Source organism: Leptonychotes weddellii, chromosome 8 (assembly GCF_054177405.1).
Source record: "Leptonychotes weddellii isolate Sample4059 chromosome 8, ASM5417740v2, whole genome shotgun sequence".
NCBI classification, from domain to species: Eukaryota; Metazoa; Chordata; class Mammalia; order Carnivora; family Phocidae; genus Leptonychotes; species Leptonychotes weddellii.
In genome coordinates this window covers 129552362-129570428 of record NC_138376.1, presented here as the reverse complement: position 1 = coordinate 129570428, position 18067 = coordinate 129552362, and the positions used below count along the sequence as shown (strand labels likewise).

The 18067-nt window shown below is 48.5% G+C and overlaps 1 protein-coding gene across 15 annotated transcripts in view; it reads right to left on the bottom strand.

Moving 5' to 3' along the window:
• Window positions 1-597: 597 nt before the first annotated feature.
• AFDN (afadin, adherens junction formation factor) overlaps window positions 598-18067 on the bottom strand; it is a 126371-nt gene continuing 108901 nt past the window's right edge. For 5 of the 15 annotated variants that reach the window (XM_081829324.1, XM_081829318.1, XM_081829322.1 and 2 more), the window contains 5 exons: window positions 16952-17950; window positions 8393-8527; window positions 5154-5445; window positions 1760-1844; window positions 598-976 (listed from right to left, as the gene is read on the bottom strand). In XM_081829324.1, the coding sequence (XP_081685450.1) occupies window positions 823-976; window positions 1760-1844; window positions 5154-5445; window positions 8393-8527; window positions 16952-17950 (1665 nt within the window). In that variant the 3' untranslated portion in view covers window positions 598-822. Of the gene's footprint in view, window positions 977-1759; window positions 1845-5153; window positions 5446-8392; window positions 8528-14824; window positions 14861-14921; window positions 14973-16951; window positions 17951-18067 lie in introns of all 15 variants that reach the window. The other 10 variants (XM_081829317.1, XM_081829314.1, XM_081829313.1 and 7 more) reach the window with 5 other exon arrangements.

Here is an 18067-nt window from a genome sequence, read left to right as displayed (position 1 = left end):
CAAGATACTTAGTGAACTCCCTAACTGAACTGCCATCTTCAAAATCACCAATGATTTATTAGTCTAACAATAATCTGGCATTTATAAAAATAAAATATCCTAAGCTTAAATCCTCAAAATTTTCTTCTTGGAGAATTTTTTTCTTAAATTACCTATTTAGAATATAGCAGGAGGGCTGTCCCTGGATGGAAGCAGAGGGGGCAGGGTCCTGATAGGCACCACCTCCCTTCTGGGCCGCGTGGGTCTGAGCTGCCTTGGGTCCCCCCTCCCCGGGGGGGGAGACAAGTGAGCAAGGCGGGGGGGCAGGCTCTGCACTGAGCCCCCATGCGGGGTACGCTCAGGTGTTCTCTCTCCTGGAAGGGGACACCTCGCCCTCGGGGGACACGGTCTGCAGCTGCTACTCAATAGCACAAACAAGGTCTGGGCAGGTCAGGCAGTTCCCTGCCTGGTCGCCACAGCACCGTCGGCAACCCAGAACACACACGGCCTCTCTGCACCGCGCCGGGCGAGGGCGAAGACGTGTCCCCACCGTGCTCTCCTGCCTTGCGTTCTCCCCTCTGCCACTCAGACGCTAAAAAAAGAAACAAAAAACGTATCTTCATGTGAGTCAGATTAAGAAATTAGACAGTGTTTATGTTGTATAAGTGATCATCTCCTGGTGAATGAAAAGAGCGTCTTGGAACGGGACCATCTCTGGATCCCGGCCGTCTCAGCAACCGTGCTTCTGGGACGCGGACACGCTGCGCGCGGCCCCCGCCCCGAGCCCGTCCTCCAGAGACGCGCCGACAGGCCCCTGGGGCGCACGGGCACCTTGGCCCCGTCTCATTTTGTGTTCAGCTCATTTTCCAGTTCTGTTAATTTACGAGAGGCTTTTACTTTGTTGGACACATCTTGACCTTGTGAAAACAGACGCTGACGCTCTTTGAATGTCAAGTTTTCAGGGGCTCCTGAACTTCCAGGTACATCGGCATCGTGGCTGCAGCAGAGCAAATGCAAACATCACTGGTCACATGGAACCAAGCTGTCAACACTAATGCCATTCAAAGTGAGGTAACCTGACACAATGGGCAATTAAGTACACTATTCCATGAGGGAGACTCATTCCTTGTTAAATTTGCCATAATCCTTCCCATGAATACAATCACTGGGGTTGTCGCTAGGCAGCAAAAAGGGCAGAACGTTCTCCTGAATAAACTGTTAACTTTCTCCAGCCACGTCCAACTCTCAAAACGCCGGTCACTTCAATATTAGCAGGCCGGGGATTCTTAATAGGTGAGCTAGCTAAAGAGGTACAGCTTAAAAACATGTAATTGTAATGAGTCCACATGGACCCGAGAGGCATCTATCAGTATACCTACCTTAACAAGTTAGTGTAAGATACTGAAGATTCTCTTGATGAGCTCAATGTCCGTGTTCTAAGAACTGTCTGGACTACAGCCTAGGTGAGGGTGCTCGGTGGAGACACGACGCTCATTTACTGTTTGTGCATCGTCAGGGTTGGCCTTAGGCAGTCTAACAGGATGTCTGGACACTGCCCTAGAATCTTCCACCCTTGTTGGCGGAGGCAGACAGCATCATGCCCCCCTCCTTCTGGAGTTCTGACCACTAAGCCTGAAACCTACATCACTGTCTGAAACACAATGCAAAATAAAAGAGCCTCTAGGCTCACACACTTGTGCAATGAGAAACGTCTGAGATGATAATGAAGTCTCTAAAATTCCACTCCAGCCTCCTACAGAACTAGCACAGCTGTAAATACCTTTTAGACGGTCTCTCTCTCGGATCCCGATAAGCATCATGGGCACCAACAGCTGTCCCAGCCGATCCCATGTAAGAGTTTGGTCCTTTTCCATAAAAGAAAAAATATCAAAGTTAAAGTGCCTGCGCAATTTCCAAAACTTTACTCATGATCAAGATGCAGTGCCCACGGAGGAGTACTAAAAATCTGACAGGAGCCCTGTGGGTTCGCGTCTCTCAGTGGCCCGAGTAACCCAATCACCAGGCTGCGCAGGTGCACGGTGCTCCGAACCAGCCATGCCAGCCATGTCCTTCGGGAGCGACAGCCAAAAGGTTCAAATCAGTTAAGATGCATAATTACCATGAATTCGTAAGAAAAATCCACAGAAGACTAATTCAAATGAGACTGTCAGATGCTCCTGACGCAAAGGGTTTCCTTACAAAATAACTGAGAGCAAATGTAACCCAACAGTAAGCAGTGATCACATGCCTCGAGTTTCTCTTTTCAGGGCAGCTCCTGAATTTTTTTGCTACATAAATGGCTATAATTACTAAAACAAAACTTTTTAAACAAATGAGTTACAGAAAAAACCCTACTGTTTAATATAAATGCTGTAAATACAAACTCACTCAAAACCAGACCCAAAGCAGTGTAAAGGAGGAGTGCGTGAGCCTGTGGGGATGCCCAGCCTGGGTCCCTGGCTCGGCCTGCGCCTGGCTCAACGCCTGGGGTGACTGACGGCAGCCAGCCTGGGAACAGCACCGCCCTCTCTAGCCAGTGTTAAAGATCAAAAAAGATGACACAGATAAAAATTTTAAAATGCATCCAAATATTACCACTAATGATATATTATTAAAATCATAGTGCATTATGTCAGCACTCATATATTGTTAATTATAACATCAGCAAGAAAAAAAAATTTCATGCTTTTTGAAGAGCGTTTTGCTTACAATGATACAAGCTGGAGCAATAAATGCTCAAAATACTCAGCAAACGCTGACAGCATGGGTACTGGATTAGACAGGCCACAAAATCACTACAGTATCTCAACAGTAGAATTTTCCTTTTTAGACAGCAGCATAAAAATGATTTCTAGCTTCTTCTCTGGATGTAGGAACATGCTGTGCAGACCTAGCTGTTTGGCTGAGACACAGCGCAGGGCTGGCTGGGGCTCCTCGGGGCACTGCATCATTCCCGGTCCTTTGCCAGGGTCCCCGTGATCGCCACGTGGGAAGTCATCCTCCACAAAGACTCAAAAGATGAAACAGACCCCTATCTCCAACGTGGAGCAACCCAGAGCAGGCCTCCACAGCAATTATCGGCAGAGTAGAATTTTTTTCTATTTTAATTCTAAATTTTCGCTGTTTTAGAAAATGTTGCATTTTATCTTTTGAGTTTTGTTGTAAGAATGATACTTGCTTCTTCCACTGGTAAAAATCAATTCTTCAAAGTTTTCAAAGTTAATCAGAATATTAAATACTTTCAGTGGACTATATGAATTAATACTGCACATTTCAAGTAATTTTCAAAGATCTCCAGTTAAAGAACCTTTTTTTTTAAAAAAAATACCTTGCTATGCTAGAATGAGACACTGTTTATTCCAATTCGTACCCGTTTCCTCCTCCTCAGGCACCCAGTGGAAGAAACCAGCCCACCCGCAGAAGCATGAAAGTGCTCACAACAGAAGAAACATGAGCTGAACCCGGGGGTGCAGCCGTGTTAATGGGATGGCAGTGAGGAGGTCAGAAATGCTCTGCATTTGGTGCAGACAGCTTTGTGCTTTACAAAGGAAGTCTTCAAAGAGGCACGAGCCATCAGACGCAGGATATAACCTGCTCCTATGTGGTCTTTTCGGTGTGAAATAAAATAAGGGTTAGTGGTATGAGTGAAAGCCAAGGTGGTCAGAAATGAAAACCTAGCCCAACATCGCGTTAGCAAACCTCGTCTGTGTCATGACACACAAGACCTCAAGCTTGCAGCTTGTAACATGACGCAAGGAGACTGAGGGCATCTCACTTCAAAAACTACTATTGTTCCAGGAAAGTCTTTCTAGACACCAACAACAGATATTTTATAAAAAGATTTAATTTTGACTTCTGAGTGACTCAGTCTCAATATTATACGCTGAGCCTTCGGAGTGGATCAAAGCTCTGACGCCGATGGGAAGAGAACGTGGCAGAACTCATTTGTTCTGGAAGAGCGAAGGTCACGCGTGTTTTTGACCATTCATCTTCTTTTAGAATTCTGAGTCCCGGGCATTGCACCAGGAGCATTTTAGAAGACCCTTGTGCCCATGAAGACCACTAAATCTGACAGTGTTTATTGCCAGCATTCTAATGTTAAGATTTTAAGAGGAACTTGGAGTTTGAATATTGTAAACATCCCTTCCAGTGCCGTCTTGGACACTGGTTATGGCGGTTGCGCCTGTGGGCAGGACCACCATCACGTCAGAGTTCGTATTAACTCAAGGCAACTGCGTGCCTGTCAGGGTCTAGGTACCAGGACTGTGACATGCGGGGAACGTCCGTTAACAGGAAGGAACGAAACCGGCAAGAGGGAAAAAGAGTCATTTCACAACGACCGGGTTCCATGTCCCTGGCGTGAGGCAGCTCACATTACAGCAGGACCATCAACTCAGCATAGCGCCAACTACTCCACCCAAACTACCATGGAAAGTAGGGGTCATCTGGTAAACCACTGCCATGTGGTGCGTAAGCCAGAACAGAAAGTTCTACTCATGTTGGAGAACAGAACTTAGCATGTGACCCTGACACTGCTGGGAAAATGTCTTACTCTCATCTTCAGACACCAAGATGTGTGAAAAAAGCACGTGTTCAACCAAACGTAAGAGTTATTTAAAGAGGCAGAGAATGGAGGCCAAGACCAACAGTACTTCAAGTGACTGGGGGGTCCCAGAGGGCCAGCCACTGCTGGCAGGTCCGAGGGACAGAACCCTGCAGGTAGAAAGCAACTGGGGAGCTGGTGTAGTTGCCAAAACGACTCTCAGCACAGACAGGACAACTGGAGGTAGGGGGAGATCACCACACTGAGACTAGTGATCAGGCGAAATCAAATTCCAAAGCGAGTGCTGATTGAGGGGGCCCACAGAGCAGCAGGGTGCAGGGTCCCGATTCCAATCAGGAAGATAAAAGAGGGCTTGATTTGCAATCCCACATTTTACCTCTACCTTTCGAGTGGCTGGGCTGGTAGAAGCCTGGTTTTTTTGGAGGGGGCGGGGGCTGGCCTGTGTTGGGAGCAGTACTGTTGGCAGGGGCCGAGGGTGGCTGGAATGGGTTGGAGAGAAAGGTGCCGTCGGAGGCCAGGTGCGGCGGGCAGGGGGGCTGCTGTGGCTTAAGAGCGGCAGGAAGAAGAAAGTGCCCGTGGGGCTTCCTCGTGCAAGAGCGCTTATCCTGACCTGCCAGACTGCAGTCCTCCTCCTCCTCCTCTCCCTCGTGGTACGAGACGAGCCTGGCGGTGTACAGAGAGTCTGGGGACAGGGTCTGGGCCTGGAGGGAGGAGGCGGTCCGCTGAGGTGGGGGAGGAGGAGCAGCGGCCGGAGGGGACGGGGATGGGAGCTCGTAGCCCCGTGGAAGCGGGGGTCTGCACAGACCCGGCTCCTCCGGCTCCAGCAACCTGCGCTCAGCCTCTGCGTGCTGTCTGCGCCTCTCGGCTTCCAGGCGGCTGTAATACCCTTCTTCCTGTCGCCTCTGCACACGGAACAGACAAAAGCGCAAAGGTCAGAGTCAGGAGGGGCCTTCCGGGTGCACAAAAAGGCGCATTTTACCCTCTGCCCCCCGTCTCCACACTGATCACGAGTCCAGGGGACAGCAAAGTTTCAACGTAACAGTCTACGACAGAAACGGCCAGATCCGCCTGGAGACTCCCGGGCACGTTCATCCTATCGTGGGGTTTCTGGCACAAAACTGCTCCAAAGCACCGAACCAGTGCGCTCCAGGTCCTCGCAGGCTCCAGCTTCCCGTTACGACACCACTGTCCCCATCCAATTATCCCTCCAGACCCTTAATTCCCTGCTGCTCCTCTGTCTCTCTCTCTCCTCTGCTCTTGTGGAGTATTAACTTACCTGCGCCTGCTCGGTTTAAAGACAAAACGAAACCCAAACAGGCTCTAACTGGCTTTCTACAGCTGCTACTTGCAAGAACAGCAACCTGGCACGCATGCTTTTTCACTGACCCCGGGAGTCCAGAGAGCAGCCCTTCCCCTTCCTCGACCAGAAGGACGATTAAGTCACCTGGTTTATTTCCAGTTATTCAGAGGGAAGTTAACAGAAACCAACAACTGTAAAAAAAAAAATTACTCATTTTCCCAAGGGAACAATCTAACAAATATGCTTTCCACAGTTCTTAATTTATAGTTCAAATCTCAACAGACTCCCTGACAGACAGAAAATTAGAGAGCCAGGAATTAATAACAACAGCAACACGATATTCAAATATATTTTGACACATACTGTACATTTTCTTCCGACATACATCTGCACAGACTACAGTTGACAGAGTTGAAATTATTTTCACATTAAAAAAGGTAACAGCACAGTTCTGTTAAAGATTGACAAAAGTTCTAGAACACATGGGAAGAGTGAGTGTAAGAAAGGGGTTACAAGAGCAGACAGAAGGACGTGCCTCAACCTGGGTGTGTGGTGCTGCAGAACGGAGGGAATTCTCAATCCATTCAACCAAACGAAAACTCATTTTGGGGCCCCTGCTGGCATGAAGATACAAGTTTCGAGTCCCCCTTTTACCGCGTACACTCGTGTTTCCTCCCTGCTCCCTCTGGAGCACGCATGCACCGGACAACAGTGCTCAGCGCTTCCCCTTCTGAAGGAGGAAACTGCAAGGACCAGTGCCGGCCCCAGGCATGGCCCTACACCGACTCCTCACTTGATCTTCTCACTCTGTGTTGAGACATCCTGAAGGAAAGACATTTTGCACCTTATTTTCTACACAAAGTAAGTGTTTGCTTGGGGTTGGGGAATCCAATTCAGAATGACCCCTGTGGCCTTTACATCAAGTTGTCAGGAATCTTAGTGTGACATGGAGAACATTTTAGGAGGAAACCAAAATACCCTTTAGTTACATGGAGAGCAGATACAAGTACATGACCCCACAATTATTCTACCACAAATGAATGGCACATTTTCTATAACAAAGCAAGCCCAACAACTGTGGACATTCTGTATAAAAAATAGGTTATTCGGCTTCTTTTTACAGTGAGCACTCAATTCTAGAAAGCAGTTCCTAAGACACAAGCGTATTTGACAAAATCGTGAGTTGTGAGCACACACGCTGGAAAACCCGAGTAGTGCCCGAGCGTCCCCACAGAAGGCGCGCTGCTCCTGCGGCAGGGCCGTTCCCGCTCCCGCGCACGGCGGTGGCTCTGTGCGGGCCGCCCGGGCAGGCAGAGGCTGCACACAGCCAAGGAACAGCAAGACAACACGCACCCCAACGGAGGACCCGCATGGCTCACGTTTCAGAAAACTGATTTTGATTCTGACTCATCATGACACAAAGTAAAGAGTCAAGGGAGACCTAACCCTGAAAGCTCAGCTCCTTCAGAAAACTGCAAATCTACTGGGACACAGCTTTTGAAGATAATATAATGACAACTTTAAGGAATGGTGAAGGTCTAGAAGACGCAGAAGTCGCTAATTTCCATACAGGTTCGTGTGCTAGCGTTATTTACTCTACTTTCATTGAAATGAGTCACATCGTTTCTGTCATCTTGCTTTTCATTTGTTATATATCCGCATAGATTCTATTGCTACAAAAAGCTTCCTTAAAGTTCTGTTTTTGGGGGAGGAGGAGGGTGCTCTATGAATACAGTTCACTGGACTATCAAAGAAGGAGTGATGAATAAGAACTGAACTTCTCCCCATCAGCAGCTGTGGTGCTCCCGGCCTCCGCCTTCACGGAAGGGAAGCAGCAGAGGAGATGCGCTTCTCCCGGGCCGCATCCAGCACGGGCAAGCCCTGCGGGAGGGCCCAGGCCGGCACACACAGCAGGAGGCCACAGGGCACAGGCAGAATAGGGCAAATCAGTTGTCATTTTAAAATTCAACTTAAAAGATTACTTTCATAAAAAAAAGAAATCCACGTATGGAAACCAAGTAGTAACTCAGGATACTTATCAGATTAGATCCTAGTTGAATTCTCCTTGAATCGTGTTTTTCATAAGCCATCAACCAGCAGTGAGTGATGTCAGTGAACAATCTCAAGTGCGGAGTGTGAACGGACTGTGTTACTACGTTCCTGGCGCCTCCCACGGCTCACACTCCCTCTGCCCGCCTAGCGCACAAGCATCCCCCTCAGAGTAACCAGCTGGACCACGTCCAGGAAAGGAAGAGCCCGGAGTACACGGGCGGGCTGCGAAGAGGCTCACTCATCATAACCAGGCCTACGAGTTCCAAAGTGGGAGAGAGACAAGACTCAGAGGGTAAGAAAGTCTGGACACAGTTCGGAAGGGAGGTAGGTCGGCCAGGTCGGGCTCAAGTGTTGGGTCCGATAACACAAGTGGGGATCCAGGCCCTGTTCTGTCTTGTACATCTTAGGATACAGGTCAGGTCTAGCCCCTTTCCCCAGCCCATCGACGGGTTCAGGCTAATCTGGTAAAGTGCTAGCTGCCCCTAGAGGACCATAACCTTTTCTTCAGCATCTCGCTTCGCTCTCTCCTCGTCCTGGCGACGCCGCTCCTCTTCCTGCCTGGCGCGATCTTCTGCTTCCCGCCTGCGCATCTCCTCCAGCTGCTGCTGACGCCTCCGCTCCTCATCCTGTAACTAACAACACAGTGCCTTGAAGCTCTGCTCTGCTCACCCACCTGCACGAGGCGTACCGGGCACATGCGGACACAGGCACACACACACAGTCAAATACAAGATACCAGGTTAGAAGCACTGTTGAAAGACAGTAAAACACACACGCCTTAGAGCTCTGTAGTTCAAAAATAAGTTACCTAAAAGCAGGGTCCCCACAGGTCCGTTAATTTCCCCATTAACTGTGGCTCAAAGAAGGAGGACTCTGTCTCATGCATTCACACATTAAGCAAGCATCGTTCTTGTATTAGAATAAATAGAAGTTTAACCAGCTCCTGTAAATCAGCAGACTCCAGCAACAGACAAAACCCTCAACTGATGGAACTCTGGAACCCACTCAACCCCCTGCGCTTCCTGGCCGCGCTCCTGTGAGCTGTGGCACGCAGATGCTGGCCTCCCCGGGGCGGGGTGCAGGCCCCAGCTCACGACTGCAGCGGGACGTGGGTCTGCGGAGAGCCCTGTGCAGAGCGGCCCGCCTCTGCCTGGGCACCAAGCTTCCAGCACGCCGGCCCGTGGCCATCCGCTCTCTCTGGACCCCATCCTGGACTTTGAGAATTCCTTCTCAGCCTGGGAATACCCCCAAACTGAGTCAGAGAATCTGAACCTAAAATCTGGAAGGAACCTTACTCTACCTCCCTCCTGCTACATCTCTGCCAAGTAATTATCCACTCTGTCTGAATAACTCTGGTGTCTGGGAACCTACTGCCTACCTCCCCGAGACAAGGTATTCTATTTTCAGGTAACTACTAGTCAAAAAGTTCTTCTGTGGGTCTAAAATTCATCACCTGATAGTTTGCTTTCTATTTTTCATCATTCAGGTTTTGCCTTTTTGAAACAACACAAAACAAATTTATTATCTTTCCTTCACACCATCCAAATGCTTCAGGATATCTTCAAAAATCTACGACGTAGCCTGTTTTGGTTTCCGGCTCCTTTATCCTCCTGGTCAGATTTCTCTAAGTACTACGACTTCAGGGTACCTTTGACCAGAACAGAACAGAGAATGCCCTTCTGCTGTTACAGGCCAGGATAAAGGTAACTCTGGAAGCTTGCTTCTCCGTTTCTGTCGTCTGTGACAGAGCCGGCCTGTAGCAGCGCCCACAGCCCTGCACCACCCTCGGCATCAAGAGCAGTGGATTCAAACTTTAAAAAATGAAAATGTAACTCAACGCCACCTCGTTTAACTGCTAAAACCACTGCAGGAATCCCTTACATAAAATCGCTCATGGTATGTTTCAGTATTTACAGAATTACTAGTTATTGTATAAACTGTTCATAGCAAAAAATAGAAACTGGACTTAAATTGCATTTGTTTGTTTTTTTAAACAAAAATGTAACGACTTCACTCTTGCCTGATTTCTCTGGAATAAAACACTGCATCTGGTGGAAAAAGTAACAAATTAACTTGTGTCACTAGACTTTTTCATGTCAGCAAGCAATATTAAGACACCTTAGGAAAAAATGAAAACTGCCTCGTCAAGAAGACAAATTTACTTAACTTCCTCTTTCAGTACAGTCTAGAAATAGGCCAGGAGGGAGGGCAGGGTGGCTTCTGGAGCAGGGGCAGGTGCTGCTACCTGAGAACCCCAGCACCAAGGAAGAACTGTCCAGCGTCCTGCCCTGGGGAGAGTCCCCCCATGGAGGGCTCACAGCCAGCAGCGTGAAGACTGATCAAGCATGTTATAGTCATCAGTCCAAGTTATGAGAAACAGTCAAAATGAACAGCCACTGAGAACAGTAAATATTCTACAGAAGAGTAACTTATGGAAGAATGTAAAACTGCATTAGTGAAAGAAGTTTTTGTTACCCAATAAAGCACAAACTAATTCATCATGTTATACTTTCTAGACCTAATTGAAAACAAGTCTGAGCAAGAAAACCAGTATCCACTGAAACAGCCCACTCGTTCTTTTAAATTAAAGAGGAGTATGATTTTAAGAAATGAGAACAGTTACAATTCTCATAATTACAGGTACAGAATGCTACACCTTACGAATCGGTAAACAGACTCTTTCTCTTAAAAGCCTTCATTCTTGTAAATCTGGACGGGGTAAGCAAGGAGACGCCTCTTGGGTTGGGTTCATTAGTGCCTGTTTTTAAAGTCGACCAATGAGCTGGTGCAGTCAGGACCAGGGCAGCCTCTCTCCACCGCAGGGGTAAGCTGCTTCATGTCCTCTCATCTGTTTTGTTCAAAACTCAGACTGTTTTGTTCTTCATATGTACGCTGCTTTACTCTACCCTCCTCCCCCAAAACCATTAAGGACAGAAAAGAGAATCCAATCGCTTAATTTACCCCAAATAACAGCTCAGAACGGTACACTGAGCTGACAGTCATGACCAGTTAAAGGGCAGCTCAACTTGTTACAAATTTCATGGCTGAGATCCGATGACAAACTATGTTAACACTGGAGTTAAATGAATAGAGATGAGCTCACTGTTTTACAGGAAAGGAATGCCAAGTGACATGTATCAAAGCCGTCTGGTAGGAAGTTACATTCAGGGGAACAGATCTGAGTAGACGGAAGGAGAATTCTTACAGAATGAACACAAGGCAGCCCAGACTAAAGCTATTCTAAACCAAGAACTTAAGCTGGGATTTCAAAAGCCAGTCCTCTAAGCCTGAACCAGTTTTGCTACATTGGTGGTCCCCATTTCTAAAAAAGACATTTTCAGGTAAAAAAAAAAAAAAAATCATGTTGAAATCTATGTTTATGATTTTATACCACAAGACCCTAAACTGTATCTTAAATTTATAGTAAAAGCCCCATTAAGGGAGACAATCACACCGAGATAATCGGAATACAAAAGAGGACCAAGGTGTCCCTTACTTTTTGACATTTTCACTGAAAATATCACTAAAAGTCTGTTGAGCAGATTGTCCTTAAGAACTTGGGCAAGACTTTTCTGCCTATGTTCCCACCCATTAAAAACACCCTAAAAATTTTAATACCCACCCATGAGGAACCACTATGATCAGGCCCCTTACTACCGCTGGGCGCTGGCCCGACTTGGGTCCAGAGCAAGTCCTCAGCTAGCTGGCAGCCCCACGCCAGGGGCGTTGAGGACGGGGCGCCATCCTTAGGAGAGCCGTCCGCACAATGTCGGGCACTCCATCAGTGGGCGAGCTCCCTTCCTGGGCGCGGCCCGTGCTTCTGCCTTTGCAGTGTAAGGAGAAGGACAACTCTGCCAGGAGCTGTAGGACCTACAGCTTAGCTGCTCCAACAGCGGCAGAGACATGAAGTTACCCCCAAGGAGGCCGTGCGGCTCAAAGGGCCCACGATGTGCACTCACAGTTCTCTTTGCGCAACTGTCATATCTGACACAAGCATGTGAATTTTGTGTTCTACTCGGCAACATGGGCAAGTTGGTTTGACTACGCACACACTCTCCTCCTCATTGCTGGGAGGACGGCCCATCGTTCGGCTCCCACTGCCCACTCCTGCAGCCAGGCACTCCCGTGTGAAGAGGCAGTGAGCAGCCCGCCTCTCCGAAAGGGTACCTTGCAACTGGTTTCCGAATGACTCTTGCTTTCAGTCCAGCCCCTTCTATGCCCAGGTCGCTCGGGTCTGCCCAATTCCTACCGTCCCACATGAAGACCAGACAGGAGGGCAGGGGACGAGGGCAGATCTAGCCTGGAGGAAAACAGGAGAGCCACCGAAATCCTTGAAAACGTCCCTTCGCTGGCACTACCCCAAGGTAGAAGAATTTTCCCCTTGAGCTGTCAGGTCATCTGAGTCAGCGGATGAGTCACTGCCAGGGTACCAAGACAAAGCCTGAGACCAGCCAACGGGAGACTGTCACTAGTTGAAAGATGGTTCCTAGCAAGAGTCTCGTGAGCAGGAGACATTTTTGTGCAGCAGACTTTAAAACAACCATAAAGGGAGAAAACTCTGGTTAGGATCCGGACTGTCTCTATGACGTAAGGTGGATCTCTTCCACACCGGCCTTGCCCCTCTGTTCCACCCACATCACAGGGCTGTCATGAGGGAACAAGAGAGTCATGTATGTAATTAACTGGCAGCCTAGGGCAACAGAGGTATGACGTGCTGCACACCCCGCCACTGGGTAGAAGGACCGGTGGCCCTTGGCCCTCAGCCGGAGGGCTGACAGCACCCACCCCACAGCGCAGGTGCAACAGGGAGGGTAGGCTGGGGCGGGGGAAGGCACGGATGGAACGACAGCACTCCGTGGCCATGGGAAGACTGAGGACGCTTCTCTAAGGGACGGGGAGCGTCTGCTGGGTTCTGAGCACTCCTGAGATCGTACGTTTTTAACTAGGGTCCCTGTAGCTGCTGTGTTGAGAACAGCCTGTATGGGAACAAAGGTGGAAAAGGGACTTGAGGGAATGGCAGTGGCTCAGGCCAGTGTGGTGTCCAGGGGTCAGATTCTGAGAAAGTAAGGACAGGAGAATTTCTCAACGGAGAGGAAGGGGGGTTATGGTTCCTAAGGTTCGTAGATGGGGGCAGTTAGGAGAGTCTACTGAAATGGAGAAGGCTGAAGGCAGAGGAGATGAACAGCACGGCAGGCGGGGGTGGGGAGAGAAGGCGTTTCGGGTGGAACACACTGGGGTTTGCAAAGTCTTATCTGACTCCCAGTGGAGGTTACATGGCCCAACTGTGTACAGGTCTTTGCTCCGAGAGGGCTCGGGCTAGAAATGTCAATGGGCGTCCTGGATCGGAAGGCGGCCCATTGAAAGAGCAGAGGGCGAGCAGAGCCAAGCCTGCTGAGACGGGGCTGCTCCGGAGCAGAAGACCTGCTCCGCTGAGCCCAGTCATCCCCACAAACATCCCGTGACGTTCCGTACGAAGGGCACACTGTAAAAACGGCACGGCATGCGCTGCCTACCCATCCGGTCACACCCACCACCGCCCTTCATCTCAGGGAGAGGACTGACACCTAGCAGCGGAGGTCCCTCCACACAACCTGCCCATTCTGACAAAAGGATTCTCTAGATACTGACACTGCTGCCAATAACATTAATATTCGCTGGGTAATCAGGCTAAGAAATGCTCAAAAATGTGGTGGTTAAAAAGTCAGTATTAATACTCAAAATAATTACCTTTTAAAGAAATAAAAACTGAACTGTGTCTTTAAAATACAAATCTTCGTGTAATCCTTTCTCCTTAGGTATCATTCACCTGTCACGTCATCTGCGTAGTGGGTTCTGGCCGGGCCCACAGAGCTGGGGAGCCCCTTACAGCCAGCCAGTGCGTCGGGTCAGCACCCGGGGGTAACGGACCCCCCCAGGAGCGTGTGCGGAATGAGCACCTGACACAAAGAAACCCCCTGCCATAGGTACACCTTACCACACAGAAGCATGGAGAGAACATATATATTTTATCTTTGTCTCCTATTAAAAAAAAAAAAAAAAAGGAAAGCTAAAATAATCTGCCCTTCGGCCGTCAAGGAGCTGCGTGCACGAGAGGCTTCTCCCTGGAGCGACAGTGTCGCCACACTGTTTAAAGGCGGAAGAAAAAGGGCTGTTGTTTGCTGAAAAGGCCAGCAAAGTCAGACCTGGACTCAGGGACTGTCCACAGTCCTGGTGTCTGATGCTGCCCATGTGCATTCAGAAGCCGACTAACAAAAGATGACCTCGTTAATACAACAGATACATCAGCCAGGCTGTAATCCTCTGGCCAATGACACAGGTAATAGCACCAAATTTCCCACTACTGACGTCAAACCCACCGAAGTTACAACAGAAAAGGACCCCGGCATTTTTCGGCAGACGGTAAACTGGTACGGCTGATGAACTAAACTGAAGTCCATGTGAAATTATTAAAGAAAACAAAGAACAAATGTTTACCGAAAAGCTTTCTTATTCTACCAATAAACAGTAATATCCTGGACAGTTACATCTTAATTGGCAAAACAATGTGAATACCAATTCAATTGAGTTTCTAATAGTTGATTATTCAAAATCTATTACCAAGGTAATAATAATGAAATAGATTAGTCATTGCAAAAGTTCTTTCATTTGCTCATGTGTTTATGACTACGTAAGAATACACAGAATCAACTTTATGACTGAGGAAAGGTCAAAAACCATAAACAAACAGTAACACTTAAAATTAAGGGGGAAAAGCAAAGAGGAACTAAATCTAAACACACTGCAGGCATGCTTCTTGAGAGGCACGAACTATCCTGCACTAGGACACCCCTAGGAACTGGTCTACTAGAAACACAAAACCACCACCACTGAGAGAAAAAAAGAAAATCAAGACAGGAAAAAAGTACCAAAGGAAAGAAATGAGAACATACCAAATCTAGAACAGAGATTGCTGGCAGAGCAGTCTGCTGCAGGTAACAGAGAGGAAAAAAAAGAAAGATGAAGTGTGAAAAAAAGTCAAGTTTAGACCTGTATTCCACCACCACCGGCGCGTCGGCTGCTCCCGCATTTCATCTGCGTCTGAAGGACAACCCAACGAGAACAGTAAACGCTACAGACCGGCTTCCCAAACTCAGAAATAGGAAAAGGTCCACAAACGTATTAAACACTTGAGTTTCGTTATTAAGATACATGGAAGAAACTTTAAAAAGTATAATTTCCCTGAGCTCATTACTTGGGAGACTAAGATATTAATCTTAAATATGATTAGTGATAAATACACAGATACTTTTCTAACTAAATTATCATAAAAAACTTTCCAAATGTCATAATTCATACTAAAAGGCTTTGAAATAGTCACTGTTTGAACAACCTGGAAAACCTGACAGACCCTTAATAAAAATCCACTGTAAAGAATAAATGCAGCCATGTCACAATGCAGATGCTAACGTCCCACTCTGGGATGCAGTTACCACAATGGAGGTTCATGATGTCTGCTGACTTACCAGAGACCTCAGCTTCACACTCAGCATGGACGGCAGCAAATGGCACGCTCTCCTGTTTTGGGGGTGAGAGATCTGAGGCCGGGAGCACACGCAGCTCCTGGGACGACCCGCTTGTCACTAGGGACACGGGCCAAAGCAGAGGACCCTGCACCGAGCACTCAGCCACTGGGTACACAGGGGCCTGGGGTCCTGACCCCAGAGTGGAAACTGCGCAAAGAATCCTAACCCTGTAAGTGACCCGTTACTAATCCACCAGTTGCTCTTTCAAATATAACAATACTGATGGTAAGCAGAGCTGTTTTTAAGGACGTTTATTCCTGGTGACTCGGATAATACTGATAAAATCATGTCACAGTTAAGATTTGGGCCTTTGTTTAAGATACCTCAGTGTTCCAGCTGAATTTGTGGCCGAGTTCCATATACCTTTTGCTGAGAATATGTGCGTAATAATAAGTGTGTGACATGTTTCAGGAAAATAATTCACAGGGCAAACTCGAAAAGGGATCAGACTGCTGGCTTTATGTACTAATAATTATCTAAGATTAAGCTGCATCACAATGTGGAAAGACTGAAATGTCTGACCTAACAGTTAATTTGTTTAGATCTCTAGTACAGACAGCATGAAATCAAAGTTGCAATTAGAAACAAAATCCAGAAGTCATGCTCCAGGCTGTCTTTCCCCAGAACACTGCACTGTAGAGAACTCACTGACATGTCACGGTCAAATGCCTCTCCCTCAACAGTTCTCTTGACAGGGTAACAAAGAATCTTAAATTTGGCACTTTAATGATCTATCGCATGCAACTAACATAAATTTCACTTATTTTGATACAAAGGAATAAGTTACTTTTATCAAATGGAGAAATAGGAATAAAATCCTAAATTCTCAGTAATCTTTATACTTACACCACTGAAATATAGTTGTTTAATTTGATAAGTATCTGCCTCATCAACCAAATGAGCACTCTGCAGAGTGCTCTTTCTGGTAATGACATTAAACCCGTAACTCTGAAGTTCTCAAGTCTTCTTTGTTACCCACCATCCCTCACTGATCATCGAGACCAGGGGTCAGCAGACGTCCTGCCACCTGTGAAGGACGTTTCGGGGCGCACCCTCGCTGCTCGGGTACCGTCTAAGGCGGCTCGTGTTGTTTGACCACGGAGCTGCGCCATTAAAACAGCCCGTACGGCCCACGCAGCCTCCGATACTCACTTTCTGGCCATTTGAGAAAAAGTTTTGAAAACCCCTGATGAGGATTATTACTGGTTACTAACAAATTAGTGGTTATTAACTTGTTTTCTCAACTGAAGCGTTAGTGAGAAGGACAACTACGAGTTTGCTAATTAAAACAGCAAAGTTCCATGTGGATGGTATTTACTTTTCAACATCTAAGCCTCTAACCCTGGCTCACCCTGCAGGACGCCAGCTAGCAGCGGTAGGTACAGTAACACGCGACAGGCCAGGGCCCTTGCCAACCCTCCGGGAGCCCGGGCGTGGCCACCCCCACGAGCGACACGCACAGGTACGCACGCCCACAGCACTTCTCCCCTTTACCCTTGCTCTCCGCTCAGCCTCGAGGCGCTGCATGATCAGCATGGTATCCACGTCATCGTCCTCCTCTTCCTCGTCATCCTCGTCCTTCTGTTTGGACTCCTGGAGTCTCTTCTGGAACTGCCATTCCAGCATGAGTTTCCGCAGACGGTCGTTCTCCTCTGCACTGCGCTCAGGCTTGTTCTGGAGCTCTTGGATCTCCCTGCTCAACATATCCACAATGTGCATCTGCTGTTGCTTCTCCAGCTTCTCCCGGGCATCCCGCTTCCATGGGTCTGGGGACAGACTGTCTCCGGACGACAGCTCCTCTTGGCTGACTGTAATGTACTGCAGGTCTCTGCGCTCGATCGTGCGGGGCTGCTGCTGGGGCTGCAGCTCCCGAATGACCGTCTCTTGGGGCCTCTGGAGCGTAGAAGGCTTTTCTGGCTTCACGTGTGGGACGGTCACAGGAGAAAACGGGGCCGGGTTCAGGGACTGGGAGCGCATCTGGCCCAGCTTCCGCTCCTGCTCCCTGCGCTTCCTGTCCCGCTCCTCTTCTAGACGGGCCTTCTCCTTCTCATACCACCGCTGGTGCTCCTCCCGCTTCCTCCGCTCTGCAGCCGCTGCCTGAGCAGATGCAGGTCCGGTCTGGCCAGCAGGAGGCGGAGGGAGAGGCAAGTCCATGGGCATTCCGTCGAAGTCTCCAGCGTAGTGCGTGGGGGGCGGCGGGGGCGGCGGGGGCAGGTCTGTCTGCACAGGCTGGGAGACGGCCACCGTCACGGGCTGCACGGCGGCTGGCGTCTTCCAGCGCCCAGGGCCGCTTTTGGTCAGAGTGGACGCGGGGGTGCCTGACTTGGAGGAGTGGTCCAGGTGCTCTTGGCTGGAGGTGCTGGAGCCCACGGAGGAGCTCTGATGGATCCACATATCACTATCAGACTTGCGATCCAAGACTGCCTCGATCCGATGCCGCTCTACCTGGTAAACTTTATCCTCCCGAAGTTCCTCTTGGGAACGGGTAACACGCTGGAAAAAGGAAAAAGGAAAACTTCTATTTCAGCCGCTTAGAAAAAAATTACTAAAACGCATAAATGTTTTATCTTTGGGGAGAAAACACTGTGGGGAAATTGTTAAGAGAGTGCC